This window comes from Cebus imitator, unplaced genomic scaffold (assembly GCF_001604975.1).
Source record: "Cebus imitator isolate Cc_AM_T3 unplaced genomic scaffold, Cebus_imitator-1.0 Scaffold117, whole genome shotgun sequence".
In the NCBI taxonomy this organism is placed as follows: domain Eukaryota; kingdom Metazoa; phylum Chordata; class Mammalia; order Primates; family Cebidae; genus Cebus; species Cebus imitator.
Window position 1 is genome coordinate 2,917,701 of NW_016107432.1, and position 16,243 is coordinate 2,933,943.

The 16,243-nt window shown below is 65.5% G+C and overlaps 1 protein-coding gene across 2 annotated transcripts; it reads left to right on the forward strand.

Moving 5' to 3' along the window:
* The first annotated feature begins 1,109 nt into the window (after positions 1-1,109).
* Positions 1,110-14,249, forward strand: FGFRL1 (fibroblast growth factor receptor like 1). 2 transcript variants are annotated; one of them, XM_017538960.2, is made up of 7 exons: positions 1,110-1,250; positions 1,804-1,898; positions 10,828-11,100; positions 12,203-12,283; positions 12,384-12,668; positions 12,924-13,277; positions 13,506-14,249. In XM_017538960.2, exons 2-7 carry the CDS (start codon positions 1,820-1,822, stop codon positions 13,946-13,948), a joined length of 1,515 nt encoding a protein of 504 aa, XP_017394449.1. In that variant the 5' UTR covers positions 1,110-1,250; positions 1,804-1,819; the 3' UTR covers positions 13,949-14,249. The 2 variants fall into 2 exon arrangements, with proteins under 2 accessions (XP_017394449.1, XP_017394450.1); XM_017538961.2 differs by lacking the exons at positions 1,110-1,250; positions 1,804-1,898 and adding an exon at positions 3,326-3,891.
* The last annotated feature ends 1,994 nt before the right edge of the window (positions 14,250-16,243 follow it).

Sequence of the window (16,243 nt, forward strand, 5' to 3'; positions counted from 1 at the left end):
CTGGGCTCAGGCAATTCTCCTGCCTCAGCCTCCTGAGTAGCTGGGATTACAGGCACGCGCCACCATGCCCAGCTATTTTTTTTGTATTTTTAGTAGAGACGGGGTTTCACCATGTTGACCGGGATGGTCTCGATCTCCTGACCTCGTGATCCACCCGCCTCAGCCTCCCAAAGTGCTGGGATTACAGGCTTGAGCCACCGCGCCGTTATGATGAGGAAGGCCCTTGTCACTCTAGTCCCTAGCAGGTGAGAGGCGGGAGGCCTCAAGTGGGAACGTACCTACGGCCGAGGGCACCGGGGAACCCGAGCCATATCCCCCGCCCCGTCAGGACCTCTGCCTGCATCGCCGAGGCCGTCTCCACCATCCTGGCCCCGGCAGTTTCGCTGGGCGAAGCCCCGCTTCTCCCTTCTGCTCCCGGAGACACCCCCGGGGCGCGGACCTGGAGGACTTGAAGCGCCTGGAGCCGTCCCATTCGCCTCCTTCTGAGCAAGCAGAGAGCGGTCCAGGCCGGGAATGGGGCTGCGCAGAGGTCAGGCGGCCGCGCGCCCGGCCGGAGCCTGCTCTGGGGGTCGCGGGGATGCCCCGGGAGGTGGGCACCCAGACCTGGGCGCGCACGGGCGCAGGTGTGGGGAGGGCGCGGCGGCTCCTGGCCGGTCCTAGGGGCTTGCGGGACCCAAGGACTCGCGGGCGGGGCCGGGGGCGCGGCGAGGCCGGGCGGGGGCGGGGCCGCGCCGGGGGAAGCCGCCCGCCCGCGGGGCCGCCTGCACCGCGAGGGTTAAGGCCCGGAGCCCGGCGGGGCGGGGGCGGTGCGCGCGCGCGGATTGGGGAAAAGTTTGGCGGCGGGGCGGGGCGCGGGGCGGGCCGACGCGCGCGGATTGGCCGGAAGTTGTGCCGGGGGCGGGGCGCGCGGCGGGCTCGGCGCTCGCTCCGGGAGAGTTGACAAAGCCCCGCAGGGAAGGACGCCTCGCGGCGCGGCGCCCCGGGCCCCTCGCCCCGCCGCCCCGGGACCCCGGCCCCGGACCCCCGGCCCGCGGACTCGCCCCCCGCCGCCCGCCCGGCTCGAGACCCCGCGCCCCGAGCGCCCGAGCCCGGACCCCGACCCGGCCGGAGCCGCCCTAGCCCAGGTAGCGCCGCCCCGCCCCGAGGCCGGGCCCGGGGGCGCTGGGCGGTGGGATGCGGCGTCCGGGGCGGCGATGATCGCGGAGCGCATGCTGCAGGCCTGGCCGTGACCCCGCTGCCCGCCCGCCGAGGTGAGCCCCCCGCGCGCGTCTGCGACCCCAGGTGGGCACACCGGGGAGGGTCGGGGGCCTGGGGCGGGGGCGGGGCGGGTCCGGAGCCCCCGCTGTGCGGCCGCTGGGCACGGGTCACGAGCGCCGCCACCGCCGCTCCCGCAGGCCCCCGGCCTGCCCCGCCCCCGCGCCCCACGTCCCACGTGGGCCCCCCAGCGCAAATTTGTCCGCTAATGGCGCAGGCGATTATCTGCGGGGTGCTGGGTGTTGTGTGTCCTGCGGGCAGAGCCGGAGTTACAAGTGCCAGGAATCCAGACGGTGTTTGGAGCGGGAGGGAGGCGGGGGAGCCTGGTAATTAGTGTAAACCCTTTGTCTGCCTTTGATACCCACAGCTTCTCCCCGCAGCGGCTTCCTCCGCCTGGAGCGCGGGCGGGGAGGGCCTGTGGGGGGGACCAGACCCCTGATCGCCGCTGCCGGGGACTGGGGTGGTGGCAGCTCTGGGGCCCCGGGCCCGGGCCGGAGGGCAGTATCTTCCAGTTCTGCGCCTGGGTGACTGCGCCCCCAATGCCCCCAGGTCCGGACAGGCCGAGATGACGCCGAGCCCCGCGTTGCTGCTCCTGCTGCCGCCGTTGCTGCTGGGGGCCCTCCCACCGGCCGCTGCCGCCCGAGGTGAGTTCTGGCGCCCGGCCCGGCCAGCCTGGCCTCCGCCAGCGCCGCCCCCTTCCCGCCCAGCCCTGAACCCTGCCACAGTGCCCGCCTGGCACGCGCCGTGCCGCGCCCCTGCCGCTCCACTCACCAAGCCCCTGTCCCTCCAGGGCCCCCTCACCCACAGGCTGTCCACAGCACCCACCCGCGCTCCCGCAGCTGGCTGGAGGGTCCCTCTCACTCCCTCACTCATACTTGCTGGCCAGATGGGCTCTAGCCCTGGCCCACCAAGACAGGCTCCTGGTCTTGCAAACACTTTCACACTCATACCTGCAGCCCAGGGCAGATGGTCACCTGTGGATTCTTGGGGAGTGGGCTGTTTGTGGCCACAGTGGACCCAATTAGGACTCTGGGAGCCTGCAGAGACCCCCACAGAGGCCAGGATGGGCATTGGGAGATATTGGTGACATACTTGGTGTCCGGGACTGAAACTGACACGCACACCCCCAGTTCCCCAGTTCCCTAGTCCCCCAGCCAACCTAGCTGTGCTCCCTGGGCCTCACCATCCCCAGGCAGGTGGTGCAGGGTGGAGGCTGTATGGACAAGTCCCCAGAGCCATACGCACCCCAGGACTGCGTGCCTGTGGGCACCCACTGCACCATGGCCTGGTGTGTTCTCACACCTCCGACCTCCAGGTGGGCAGCCATGCCCCAGGTCCCAGCCCCAGCAAGGGCATCTGGACTTGATGGGTGATGTGTGCCTGCAGACTCCTGCCCGCCATGTTCCAGGATCTGGGCACAGTGCTGGCTGCCCCCATGACTAGGCGGGACCTGTGGCCAGGCCGGCCCTTCGGGTGTACTGACCACTCAGGATTGTCCGCGCTGTGTCCACCAGTCCTCTTTGAGGCTTCGCACCCCTCCCCTGCCGCCCAGCAAGTGCGACGCATCCAACCTGGCCTTATATGGGCACATTCGGGTGTTGGGTGGCGGGCGGCGGCCCAGGTGGGCCTTATGCCACAGCCCCCCCCGCCTGCCCACACGGGCCTGGCCGAGCGGCTGTTCTGAGGGCCCAGCGGCGTCCTGGGCTGTGTGGGCACTCAGGCCATGCTGGGCGAGCCCCCACCACGGCCAGCGGCCTGGACTTGCATTCTCTTTGATCTGTTTGGCCTCCCCATCCCTGCACCTGCCTGTCCTCTGGCCACTCAGCCAGGGAGGCTCTGGAGGCCTCTGCCCTGGACTGGGGCTGAGGCTGACTGGTGGATGGCAGCGGTCAGCGATGGCAGCAGTCAGCAGAGACTGCCTCTTGGCGAAGATGCCCCAGCAGCCACCCCCTCCGCCTTCATCGTCCTCAGCCTCGGCCTTGGGGCCGAGGATATCTGGCCCTGACTTTGCGTGGCAAAGGCCCTGGTGGCACTGGGGAGCTGGGATTGAGCTGCTTTCCAAGGGCAGGGGCCTCTGTGGTTTGGGTGGAGGTGGGGAGGACGTTCTTCCGGACTGTGCTGACTTTTCCCCAGCCCAGCCTGGGCTCCACGCAAGGGCCTCCAAGTGTGTCCCTCCCACTCTGTGAACAGGCCCAGTGTGCACCTCCGTTAGGTGGAGGACCAGCACGCAGAGGGCCTGGGAGATTTTTGAAAGACATTTTCCGCTGTGTCGTAAGTTCTGGAATCTGCACATCGCTAGACTCGGATCATATTTAAAAAGTTCCTCTTTTCCCAAAGTTTCACAATCTTGGTGGATTTGTCTTAGACTGCTTTTCTTTTTCCAACTTGAAAAAAGATAGGAATTGGCTTTCTCCATTTCCATTTGATTTCTCCCAGTGGGAACCTGCAAGGTTCTGGCTAAAACGCCTTTCACAAATAACGCTGAAGGAAATCGTTTCAGGGCTTTCTGAGAAGTGCCACCTTTGAACTTTTGCAAGCATGGCCTTGGGGACCAGCTCTGAGCAGCCTGCCTGGAAGGCCACTCCCCTGCACTCTGCACCCGGCCAGCTGCTGTGGGCAAGCAGAGCCCTGACCCAGGTGGGCAGGGTGCCTGTCGGGGGTGCCCATGCCTGGGGGGTGGCATGGTCAGGGTCGGCTCCCTATGGGAGCAGGAGTTGGAGGGGTGTGTGACTCAGGGAAGGGAGAGCTGTGGGTGCACAGTGCTGACCTTGGCCCCCAGCCAGGGCTCAGGGCCCTCTTCTCTTGCCCCAGGCCCCTCCGGGCAGTGGCTGGCTAGTGTGCATCGGGCTGAGGTGGATGTGTGGGAGCTCGGCCCAGCCACTGCAAGGTGGGAAATCGGGCCAGCCGCCCCGTTTCCATCTCGGGGCCCCACTCCTGGAAGGGAAAATAAATCACTGTCCCCTTGGGGGGAGGGAGGGAGTGGTGAACAAAGTCGCCTTTGGCTGGGCTTGGAAACATCGACCGCAGACTCCTTTATCCATTGTGCGGGAATCAATGGGCCTCCGGGCTCCCTTTCAGCCACAGGCCCCTCGCCGGCCCCGTCGAGGGGAAATGTTGGTTTTTCCCCAGTTGCGGCCTCCAGCCCCTGGCTTGCCCAACCTGGCTCAGGAACCGCAGCCGTGCTGGGAGAGGTGGGCTGTGCCCGCAGGCTGGATCCTGGCTGTGGCACGCTGGCCCTCTGCAGCCCAGGCCTGCTGCTTGGTCCAAGTGGCCTCCTTTGCCCCAGCTGGGCCTTTGCCAGTGACTCCAGGCCTGGTGTGTCCAGGCGACAGCCTCAGTGGGCGGTCAGCACAGGAGGGAGAGGTGTGCCCCCGCCCAACATGCCCCCTCCAGGGCTGCACCCCGTGCTTGCCTGCCACTCTCCCTGGCGGCCGTCCCTGGAGCTGCTGGTCAAGCCCCAGGGTGCCTGGCCTGGCTGCCCTCTGTAGGCGGCTCCAAGGTAGGCCACAGCCCCAGGGCCCACAGTCCAGGATGGCCAGGACAGGGCGAAGCAGGGGATAGGAGAGGAGGGGCCTCAGGCCAGGAAAGGCCTAGCAGGGGAGGTGGGCACCAGTCCCCTTGAAGCTAGTTGGCATGGGTGGGGGTCTCCCTTCAGGACAGTGTCTCTTGAGGTGGGGGGCGGGGGGCTCCCATCTTGGCAGAAAGCCTAGCCACTTTTCTTCTTGCCTGGTGCTGTTAAGGGGCTGAGGAGTGAATATTGGCCGTGCAGTGACTGGGGAGGAGGGAGCCGGGCTGCCGCACTGTTGTGCGGCGTGGGGCCCACTGGGCATGGTGGCACTCTCTGGGCTTCTAAGACTGTGAGCCCCAGGGCAGCCTCATGTCTCCCTGGAGAGCTCAGGTTCCTTCTCCAGGCCTACTGGCCAGTGGCTCCTGGCCTGCCCTCTGCACGCCCGATAACCTTCCTGCCCTGTTCCTAGTGGGGACTGCAGAACTTGGTCTGGAGCGCAGCACCACGCCCTTGACGCAGACATCACTGTCCCCGAGGGCCAGGCAGCTGTGCCTGTGCCCTGCAGGCACCTGGGGAGCTGCAGCTGAAGGCCCAGTGCCCTCCTGTCCCCAGCCCTGTCCTTGAGAAGTCCGCCATGTGAGTGGGAGTGAGGGCCTCTGGCCTGGTGGTAGTGCCTGGCACGCCTGGACTGCTCGGTGGTTGGGGCAGCCCCACCTGGGGGCCAAGAGCCCCTTGGCAGGCGTCAGGGTATCAGCTAACCCCAACCTCTGGCCTCTGGGGTTCTGGGCTCAGGAAATGTTCTTGTTGACACTTCTGAAGTAGGAAAGGCTTGCCAAGGTCAGCAGGCAGAGTTCCTTGTGGGAGGTGGAGGTGGAGGCCCCAAGTTCCGGGCAGGGGAGGCCTGGGGGCTGCAGCCAGACAGGCTGGGGTCTTGAGGTGGCTGTGGGGGCCGCATGAAGCCGGGGGGGCCAGGGAGATCTGGACTGGGGTGGGTATGGAGGGGTCCTTGCCTGGTGAGGTCTGGACTGTGAAGGATCTGGAGGGGTCCTTGCCTGCTTTAACACTGTGTGAGGTTCTCTCCAGGGCATGGCACTGTCTGGTGATGCTCTGGTGCCCGCTGTGTGCCCTGGGGTGTTGAGGAGGGGGTAGCAGTGCCCTGAGGCTGGGGTTGCAGAAGGTTCCCCCTGAAGGCTTCCAGAGGTGGCCCCCCAGCCTGCTGCCCTGCTGGGTGCCAGGGCTGAGCAGTGTGGTGGAACACCAGCTTGCCAGGCCACAGCCTATGGGGCACCCGCCTACGCGCGGGCCCCCAGTTCCCCTGCACATCCTGAGGGCCTCCTGGCTACCGGTGACTGTGCCCTGGGTCTGTGCATGCATGTGCATATGTGTGCCTGAGCATCCTGGGGCTGGGGCAGGGCCTGGCCCTGGCACCTGCTGGGCAGCAGGCTGTGTGGTGGTCACCTGTGCTCTAGCTCCTGGGCGTGGCCACTCTTGTTCTTGGCTTCCTGGGAGGGTACTCGGCCCTGGCACTGACTCTGGGGTTTCCTACTCACTGCTGCCCTGGGTGCCCCTGGGGGCCTGGCACAGCCACACAGCGGCCATCTGTGGGAGGGGCACTGTTTCTCCTCTTGGTAATCGGGGGGCTGTCAGCCGCAGAAGTCTCAGCACCTGGGTTGGCTCTGCAGCCCCTTAGGGCCCTGGCACCAGGTGTCCTGATTCTCCTCCCCGCCCTTCTGGTCAAGGTGAGCCCCTTTCCCCAGGCCACTATGCTTCTCCGGGGGCGGGGGGTCTGGCCACCCCCACCCCGTGGCCAGGCCCCTGAGCTGAAATTTCTCCAGCTGGAAACTCGTGGGGCCACACAGGGCCCCTGGTTCCCAGGCAGCCTCGCTCCACTCTGGCCCGGTTCAGCTGCCAGGCCACCCTTTGTCCAGCCCCTCCATTCCAGGAGCCCAGAGTTGGCCAGTCAGGGCTGGGGTTGAGGGGCCCCACAGGGCCGGCCCCCAGCAGTCAGCTCCAACTGCCCTTCCCTCCCTGGCACACAGTGGCTCGGTCTGTCCCCATGGACGCCCCACCCCACCATGTCGTCAGCCAGCATCTGCCCTGGCACGGTGGGTGCTCCTTCCCCTGGAAGCCCCCGGCAACTGCACTGGGTCAGGAGTCCTGTCCACCCTGGGCCGGCGCTGCTGTGGCGCTGCAGGGGGACAGACACCACCGGCCTGGGCTGTAGAGATGTCTTGGGAGGTGCAGGGTGCACTGGAAAGTTAGTTGAGGCCATTTCCAGCTGTTTCCTGGTCCTAGCTTGTGCCCCTTCCCCCGCCCCCCGACAGAGGGGCCGTGCTGCCACACATGTGCCCCTGCCTGTGCGCACCTCTTCCTGTGCCCGGGGCTGCGTTCCTGGGGGAGCACTCCCTCCTTGCATCCTGTGGGCACCAGGCCCCACAGAGAGGAGCTGCCGCGGCCGCGGGAGGGAAGCCCCACAGCACAGGGTCGGAGTGCTTCGTCCTCTGTACCTGCTCTGGCTGGCCCCACTGCTACGCCGTTCTCCCTACAAATGGCCCCTGAGCGCCTGCTGTATGCCAGGCCTCTTGACACCACGAACACGGGAGTGAGGCTTGGGTGTGGGTTCAGACCATGTGGCCAGGGCAGGCCCCTCCAGAAGAGACCGTCGGAGCCCTGGAGAAGCTTGGGCATGGGGGCGTCGGAGGGGGGATGCCAGACGGGGCAGGTGTGGGGAGCTGATCGATGGCCTGTGAAGGCTGGGGGAAGGGCAGGCTGCAGGGGGGTCCTGCCTGTGTCCCTCCAGACTCCAACCCAGGGCTTGCTCACCTCCACCCTCCCTGGGCCCTGGGAACGAGGAGCCTGTGTGTCTGGGTACAGTGTGTGTGACAGGGGGTGTGGGCAGGGCGGCCTCTGGCTGCTGCTTGGTTGTGGGCTTAGCTGCTGCTGTGGGAAACCCCTGCCCCTCCCCCTCCCCCAATTGTGTTTTTTACAGCTGGGTGGGGGGAGAAGAAAGAGGGTGGGGGAGGGGTTGGCAGCATCCCCCTCTTGGCCCACAGCCTCTGAGTCTTTCTCCACAACCAACAGCAGTGAGATCCTGTCTCAGCCTCAGTTTACCCTTATGTCTGGCTCCCACGTGGCCCTTGGTGTCCTGCCGGTGCTGGGACCTCTTGGCTGTGGCTGAGTGTGTGTGTAGGGCGTGGGCTGTGCTGGAGAAGGAGGTGGGGGGTGTCCTGGTGGGTGGACGGCCCTGGGGGCTGCTGTCCGGCCCCAGTGGAGCCCCGACACTGGCTCCCTGTGTCTCCTCCTCTGCTGCAGGGCAGGGTAGAGCAGCTGGTCTCCCTACCAGGTACCTGTGCCCTCGGGTCCTGCCTCAGTTTCCCCATAGGACATCCGTCCAGGTGGCATGGGCTTGCCTGAACACAGAGCCTGGGCCGCTGTCCTGGCACACTCAATTCCCAGGAATCTGGGGGCTCAGCTTCCTCCTGGCAGGCCGTCCTGCGGGGGTCTTGGGCCTGCCACAGTAGGGGGTCCAGGGATCCCAGGTGGGGGTGGGGTAGGCCGGGCGAGCAGTAGGGAGGGAGGCTGTTTGCTTTAGGATAAGGCTGGCTCCTCTGGCCTGGCTGCCGCCGCCTGTGCCCACAGCATTTGCAGGCCGGCCCTGGGGTGTCCACGCTTCCGGCCGTACAGGTTGCTTGGCTCTGCACTCTTTCTTAGCAGTGCCCACGAGCAGGGGTCCTGCCTCCCGTCTGTGCGTGTCATCCTGCGCCTCCCACCTGCCCGTGGGGACCCCTGCCTTCCCAAGCCTTGCTCGTGTCTGCCTGTGGCAGGGCGGGGGCTGGGACTGGGGCTGGAACTGGAGGGGGCCCCTCCCCGATGTGCGGCTGGGGCTTCTCAGCCTCTGAGGAGGGCTCCCTCCTCGATGTGGGGGGCTGGGTCAGTGTGCCCCCCCAGGACAGGGCCAGGCACTGGCTCTCTTGCTCCTGCTGGGCAGTTGTGTGGGTGAACGCTCATGTCGGCCCCCCCACTGGGAGGCCCTGTGGGTGGTGGGATTTCAGGCAGCAACAGGTGCTGGTGGGGTCGCCCTAGGGTGGTGCTGGGACCTGAGCAGGCTGGGAAGGGGTCAGGAGCCCGTGCTGTGGGCCCTATAGCCGCTTCCTCCCGGGAGAATTTCGCCGGAGCTGCCCCCAGCCCTGGGCAGCTTCCAGGAGAACCACCCTGAGCGGGTGGGCTGGCAGCCCCCCACAGCCACTGTCTCATTTCCTTTCTGGGAGCTGCAGGGAGGGAGGGAAGGAGGGGCTGTGGGGCTGGGGCTCAGGGCCTGGGTGGGAGAGTTCTAAGTTGAGGGAGAGATACAGGTCAGAGATGAGAGCCCCGCATGTCTTCTCAGAGAGGCCGGGGTGGGCCGGTGGGCCAGGGCTGGGAGGAATCCCTCTGTCCACAGCCCCAGCCCCACCCCCACCCTGTATATTTCTGGTCATGGAGTGAGGAGACTCCACATCCCCATTCCCAGTGGGCCGGATGATGCTGGTGGGATCAGAACCCAGAGGCTCTGGGCCACACCCCCTGTGCTATCAGTGCCCTTGGGAGGCCTCCAGAGAGGTGATAAGAATTTCTCCATGAGGGTCCCTGTCCCCAGACTTGGGGGTCACAGTGGGAGCTGCTGCCCAAGTGTCTGAAGACGCCCGTGGAAGATGCTGCGGGGCCATTGCTAACCCCGTTGAGACGGCTTGGGGTGCTGCTGCCCCTCAGAGTCTCTGCATGCAGTCCGGATGCTCCCAGACAGCACTGGCTGCGGTGCAGGATGGACACCGTCCCCCATGGGCTGGCAAGGGGTGCCCTGGGAACCATGGGTGCCTGCGGCCCCTCTCAGATGTGCAGAGCAGCGGGTGGGCAGTGATGAGGCACGGTGGGAGCCGCGGTGGCCGCTGTAAGGCTACTTGGCATTGGAAGCAGCACGTGGGGCGTTGGGGATGCACGGCCCTCCTCTCCCAGGAGCTCCGTCCAGGTGCAGGCCTGCGGTGGGTGCCCCGAGTTTGTGAGGCCTGCAGGGTTGTATTCTAGACCTTCCCTGGCTGGCTAGGCCCTGTGGTTGGTCCCACACACTCAGGGCCCTGGCCCTGGCCTCAGCCCGGAGGCACCCAGGCAGGGGATAGGGTGGGGTGGAGGCCCAGCCAGGGTGGGAGTGGGTTTCTTTCAGCCGGGAAGGGAGCCGTGGCTTAGCCTGGGACTTTGCTTCTCCACGTAGGGTGGGTTGGGGCAGGTGGCCACGTGGAGCCCCAGCCTCTGTGCTCCAGTGGGTTTCACAGCAGGGTGGGGGATGTACTGGCTGTCAGCCAGACAGGAGCCAGCAGTGCCCAGGGCCAGCCCCAGCCACTGTCTCTGCAGTTTTGCCCTCTGACCCTAGGGCCTTGGGGTCATGCCCCTTCAAGGCTAAGGTGCCTGGCAGGGCACAGCCCTTGGGGTGGGCAGACAGACCTGGGCAGATACGGCCCCTGAACTGAGATCTCACGCTGACAGAGAAGTGGGTGCCACACAGACTCGTCCACGCGTTGCATACCACAGGTGGCGGCCCAGCTGGGTGGGATGCAATAATGTGGGGTTGCTGCCCCGTGCCCGACCCAGCTGGGCCCTGGGCTGATGGTTGGGCAGGAGTTGGGTGAGGGGCCTGGGGCCTGTGTGGGACCCCCCGAGGCTGCCCTTATCCTTGGGGAACTGCACCCTCTGATCCCAGGTGGGCGGCTGCTTCCTGTGTGACCCGGAGGATCCCCTGCTCTCCTGGCCACCAAATGCAGCAGTTTTGCATCCTCTGGGGACCCTACTCCCCTCTCGCGTCTCAAAGCACCAGCTTCTGGGGCTGCGGGGCCACCCCGGCCGCGAGAGTCTGCCAACATGGTGCTTGGTGGGCTGGTGCTGGGGCCTGGTGAGCGCGGGCAGCTGGGGTCGGGGTTGGGGGCAACCCAGGGGTCCTCGGGCCTGAGGTCTGCGCTGGGCTGTGGCTCGCCTCTTGGCCCCCCTCTGCTCCAGACCCCAACCCCCCCTTCGCTGACTGGCCCCGGCGCCACCTGCAGGCCCCCCGAGGATGGCGGACAAGGTGGTCCCGCAGCAGGTGGCCCGGCTGGGCCGAACCGTGCGGCTGCAGTGCCCGGTGGAGGGGGACCCACCGCCGCTGACCATGTGGACCAAGGACGGCCGCACCATCCACAGCGGCTGGAGCCGCTTCCGCGTGCTGCCGCAGGGGCTGAAGGTGAAGCAGGTGGAGCGGGAGGATGCCGGCGTGTACGTGTGCAAGGCCACCAACGGCTTCGGCAGCCTGAGTGTCAACTACACACTCACCGTGCTGGGTCAGTCGGGGCTGTGGTGAGGGGCCACAGGCTGGGTCGGAGTGGGAGGCGAGGGGCGGGGAGGGCAGACAGGGACACACCTGGGGTCAGAGTCAGCCAGCCCTGAGTGGACAGCCTTCCCTCAGCGCCCTGCCTGGCCTTAGCTGGCTGCACCTCTGCCATCCCCCCGCTGCTGGGCCCCCTCCCCATCGGGCTGCAGCCCTGGGGCCTTCCTCTGGGCGAGGAGGGCAGGAGGCCGGGAGCCGTAGTCTGTGGTCCCACAGAAGGGCTGGGGCGAGGCCTTGGCAGGGTGTGCCAGGCGTCGGCTGTGACTTTGAGGCTCGGGTTTCGGAGTTCAGAGGGCCGCAGGATGCATGGCCTTTCTGTTCTCTTCTGTCCCTGGGGCCCGGGCACTGGGCTTGGACAGGTGTCCAGAGACACGCCCTCCATACATTAGGGACCCCAGCACCCCGCCTGCTCTGCTGGGCTCCTGGGTGTGGGGCCCTCGGGTGGGGCTCCTGGGAGCCAGGCTGGCCTGTTTCTGAACACAGGAGCCTGGCCCCAGCCCCAGCTGGGTCTGGGGGTGCGGCCTGAGACAGCCTGGCCCCTGGTTCTGGGCTCAGAGAAGGAGCGGCTGTCACGGGGTGGATGGGGGGACATTCCACAGCACGCCCTGCCCCTCGGCATTGTGAGGAATGGGAACGCTGCGGCTGTCCCCGGCCCCACCCCACAGTCCTTTCAAGGGGGACGATGACCGGGTGGTGTGGGAGCCTTGTGTGTTCACCAGCCCTCGGCCCCTTGATGTGGGCTAGGGTTACCGCAGCTGCTGGCCGTGGCCTGGCTCCCTCCTCCCCCGAGGCCTACAGACCCCCCGGAGCCAGGGTGGGGGCCGGCCCCCCAGCCCTAGTCATGCCCGTCAGGGTCACCTGTACCCAGTGTGGGCCAGCGGCCCTTGCCCAGCTGTCCCTGGGATTCTGGGATGTGGGTGTGTGGCGTGGCCCCCTTCCTGGCTTTGCAGGGCTGTCCTGGCTGGGGCTGGGGGTGCGAAGGGCCATGGGGGAGTTGGGGGGCTCCTCAGGGCCTCCCTCATCTGCCCTCCCTGTGTACCTCCATTTCTCTGCAGATGATGCTCGCCCGGGGAAGGAGAGCTTGGGGCCTGACGGCTCCTCTGGGGGCCAAGAGGACCCCGCCAGCCAGCAGTGGGGTGAGCAGGGGCCACCGTCTGCCAGGGTGGGGGCGTCTGTCCGTCCTGGCCCCTCGGGTGCTTCCCTGTCCTCTGACCTCGACGCCACCCCACCCCACAGCACGGCCCCGCTTCACACAGCCCTCCAAGATGAGGCGCCGGGTGATCGCACGGCCCGTGGGCAGCTCCGTGCGGCTCAAGTGCGTGGCCAGTGGGCACCCTCGGCCTGATATCACGTGGATGAAGGATGACCACGCCTTGACACGCCCAGAGGCCGGCGAGCCCAGGAGGAAGACATGGACGCTGAGCCTGAAGAACCTGCGGCCGGAGGACAGTGGCAAATACACCTGCCGTGTGTCAAACCGCATGGGTGCCATCAACGCCACCTACAAGGTGGATGTGATCCGTGAGTGTGGCCCAGGGCACTGGTGGGGCCTGGGGGGCTGGTGGGCCAGGGATGTTGGCAGGGCCTGGGGGGCTGGCTGGAAGGGCACTGGGGGGCCCTGGGGGGCTAGTGGTCAGGGACTGGCAGGGCCTGGGGTGCTGGCGGGGCCTTGGGTGCTGGTGGGCAGGGCCTGGGGGGGCTGGCAGAGCCTGGGGAGCTCTTGGTGTAGAATCCAGTGGCGCTTGGGAGCCTCGCCCATGTGCCACATTCCTGCAGAGCGGACCCGCTCCAAGCCTGTGCTCGCCGGCACGCACCCAGTGAACACGACGGTGGACTTCGGGGGGACCACGTCCTTGCAGTGCAAGGTGCGCAGTGACGTGAAGCCCGTGATCCAGTGGCTGAAGCGGGTGGAGTACGGCGCCGAGGGCCGCCACAACTCCACCATCGATGTGGGCGGCCAGAAGTTCGTGGTGCTGCCCACGGCTGACGTGTGGTCGAGGCCCGATGGCTCCTACCTCAATAAGCTGCTCATCTCCCGCGCACGCCCAGATGATGCGGGCATGTACATCTGCCTCGGCGCCAACACCATGGGCTATAGCTTCCGCAGTGCCTTCCTCACTGTGCTGCCAGGTGTGTGGCCACCAGGGCCCAGCCCCACCCCCCAGGCCCAGCATCTCACCCACTGGGTGGGTCCACCCTCCCTCCCTCCCTCCCTCCTTCCTTCCCTGGGCTGTGCAGGCCGGGTCATCTGCCGGCTCAGGGACACCATCTCCACAGCCCCCGGGATGGGTCTGGGGCACTCTCCTGGTCCTTGTGCCAGCGTTCTCCTTCCCACCTCCTTTCCTCTCCCTCTTGTAGACCCAAAACCACCAGGGCCACCTGTGGCCTCCTCATCCACAGCCACTAGCCTGCCGTGGCCTGTGGTCATTGGCATCCCGGCCGGCGCTGTCTTCATACTGGGCACCGTGCTCCTGTGGCTCTGCCAGGCCAAGAAGAAGCCGTGCACACCTGCTCCTGTGCCTCCTGTGCCGGGGCACCGCCCACTGGGGATGGCCCGTGACCGCGGTGGGGACAAAGACCTTCCCGTGTTGGCTGCCCTCGGTGCTGGCCCTGGTGTGGGGCTGTGTGAGGAGCATGGGTCTCTGGCAGCCCCCCAGCATCTGCTGGGCCCAGGCTCGGTTGCTGGCCCTAAATTGTACCCCAAACTCTACACGGACATCCACACGCACACTCACACACACTCACACACACACTCACATGTGGAGGGCAAGGTCCACCAGCACATCCACTATCAGTGCTAGATGGTCCCGCCTCTGCGGTGGGCACATGGCCCCGGCCAGATAGGCAGGCTGGGAGGATGGAGGACAGGCGGCAGACGAAGGGGGGCCCACGGCGAGGAGGCACGGCCAGCACCCTGGGGCACCCAGTGTAAAGCATAGCCCCTGGACATACACAGACAGAGACAAGCTGCCTGGACATCTACATACACACACGTGCACACACGGAGACATGCCTGAACCACACTCAGAAATATGCTGCCCTAACACACATGCACACAGACATGCCCGAACACACGCACACACAGATATGCCTGAACACACAGACATACCTGAACATGTGCACAGATATGCCTGAAGACAGACATGCCTGAACACGCACACAAAGACGCCTGAACACGCACACACAGACATGCCTGAACACAGACATGCCTGAACATGCACACACAGATATGCCCGAACAGACACACACAGATATGCCTGAAAAGACACACACAGATATGTCTGAACACACACATGCAAGACGTGCCTGAACATGCACACACAGACATGCCTGAATACAGACAGATACGCCTGAACAGACACAGATATGTCTGCACACACACACACACAAGACGTGCTCGAACATGCACACACAGACATGCCTGAATACAGACATGCCTGAACACGCACACACAGATATGCCTGAACACACACAGATACGCCTGAACAGACACAGATATGTCTGAACACACACAAGACGTGCTCGAACATGCACACACAAGACATGCCTGAACACACACATAAGACATGCCCAAACACGCACACACAGACATGCCTGAACATGCACACACATAGACATGCCTGAACACACGCAGACATGCCCGAACACACAGACATGCCTGAACACGCATGCACAGACATGCCTGAACATGCACACAGACATACCCAAACACACATAGACATGCCTGAACACACACACAGACATGTCTGAACATACACACATGCCTGAACACGCACACAGACATGCCCAGATGCATGCACATGCAGACATGCCAGAACATGTATGGACATGCTGCCTGAACACACGCTGCTTGGACATAGGCACACGCAGATGCACTCCCTGAACACATACGCACCCACACATGTGCAGCTATGCTGCCTAGACACACACATGGACTGGGCTGCTGTCAGGGAGGCGTGCGGTGTGTGTGCGATGAGGGCTAGATGATGAAGGACTCCCTGCCCCACAGTCACTCTCCCACCCCTGCCTGCCTGTCCCCTGCCTGGCCTTGGTGGCTATTTTTGCCACCTGCCCTGGGGTGTCCAGGAGTCCCCTACTGCCATGGCTGGGGGCACAGCAGCCCCAGGCCTGACAGGCTGGAGCCCATGGCAGGTGGCTCACCCCCACTGCATTCTCCCCCTGCCAGGGAGAAGGGGCCTTGGTATTTATATTTAAGAAATGAAGAGAATGTTAATAATGATGGAAGGAGGGCTGAGGTGCAGGGACTGTGGTCTCTCCTGGGGCTCAGGACCCTCCTGGCCTTTCAGCCAGGCTGATGCCCACACCCCTTCTGGGCCAGGCACCACCCCCACCCTGCTGTCCTGGTGGCCCCAGACTTCTGTAATTTTATATAGACTTTGAGCTGAAACCCCGTATATTTAATTTATTTTGTTAAACATGAAAGCACATCCTTGCCCTCTAGGCTGGTGTCTCTGCCCCGTCTACATGTGTGTGCTCACATGTGCGTGTTCACATGTTGTGCCTGTGTGTCCAGCCTGGTCTCCAGAACCAGCAGCCTGACCCTCCTCTTCCTGGGCCAGAGTCACAGGGACTGGGACCTGGGGGTCTCCAGGTCTGTCACCAGCACCTTCCAGCGGGAGCGCTTGGGTTTGCTGGGCCTCAGGTGGTGTTGGTGTGAGTACCGCCCACAGGCCTGGCCCGGCCGGCACCCTGCAGCTCTGGCCGAGTCCCGCCCTTTCTCCATGCTGAGGTCACCCTCTGGCCCTCAGTGCAGGGCCTGGGCTCCCAGTCCCTCCTCAGGCTTTGGTGGGTGGCCCAGGGGAGACACAGGCCTCTGAGAGCTGGGGTGGGGCCAAGCTCACGTCACCTCTGACCTCAGGGCTCGGTCCAAGTGCCCTCCCAGCCACCAAGAGGTGCTGTGACGGAGGTCACTCCCCGCTTACCCGGTCAGCAGGAAGGGTCGGGGCTGCCAGCTCCACCCAGGGCCTCTGCCTGGCCGGGGGCTCCATTGGCTTTGTAAGAAAAGGCACCGAGGCCTCTTGTGTGTTCGGCAAAGCGTGAGGCCCAGTGCGCCCCCGGAGCCTTGCCTTGCTGCT

Bases quoted from the DNA above. Each gene is read 5' to 3' on its own strand.
- FGFRL1 (XM_017538960.2), top strand. From the start codon at position 1,820: ATGACGCCGAGCCCCGCGTTGCTGCTCCTGCTGCCGCCGTTGCTGCTG. The intron at 1,899-10,827 runs GTGAGTTCTGGC...CGCCACCTGCAG, and splicing joins ACCGGCCGCTGCCGCCCGAG to GCCCCCCGAGGATGGCGGAC. The intron at 13,278-13,505 runs GTGTGTGGCCAC...TCCCTCTTGTAG, and splicing joins CTTCCTCACTGTGCTGCCAG to ACCCAAAACCACCAGGGCCA.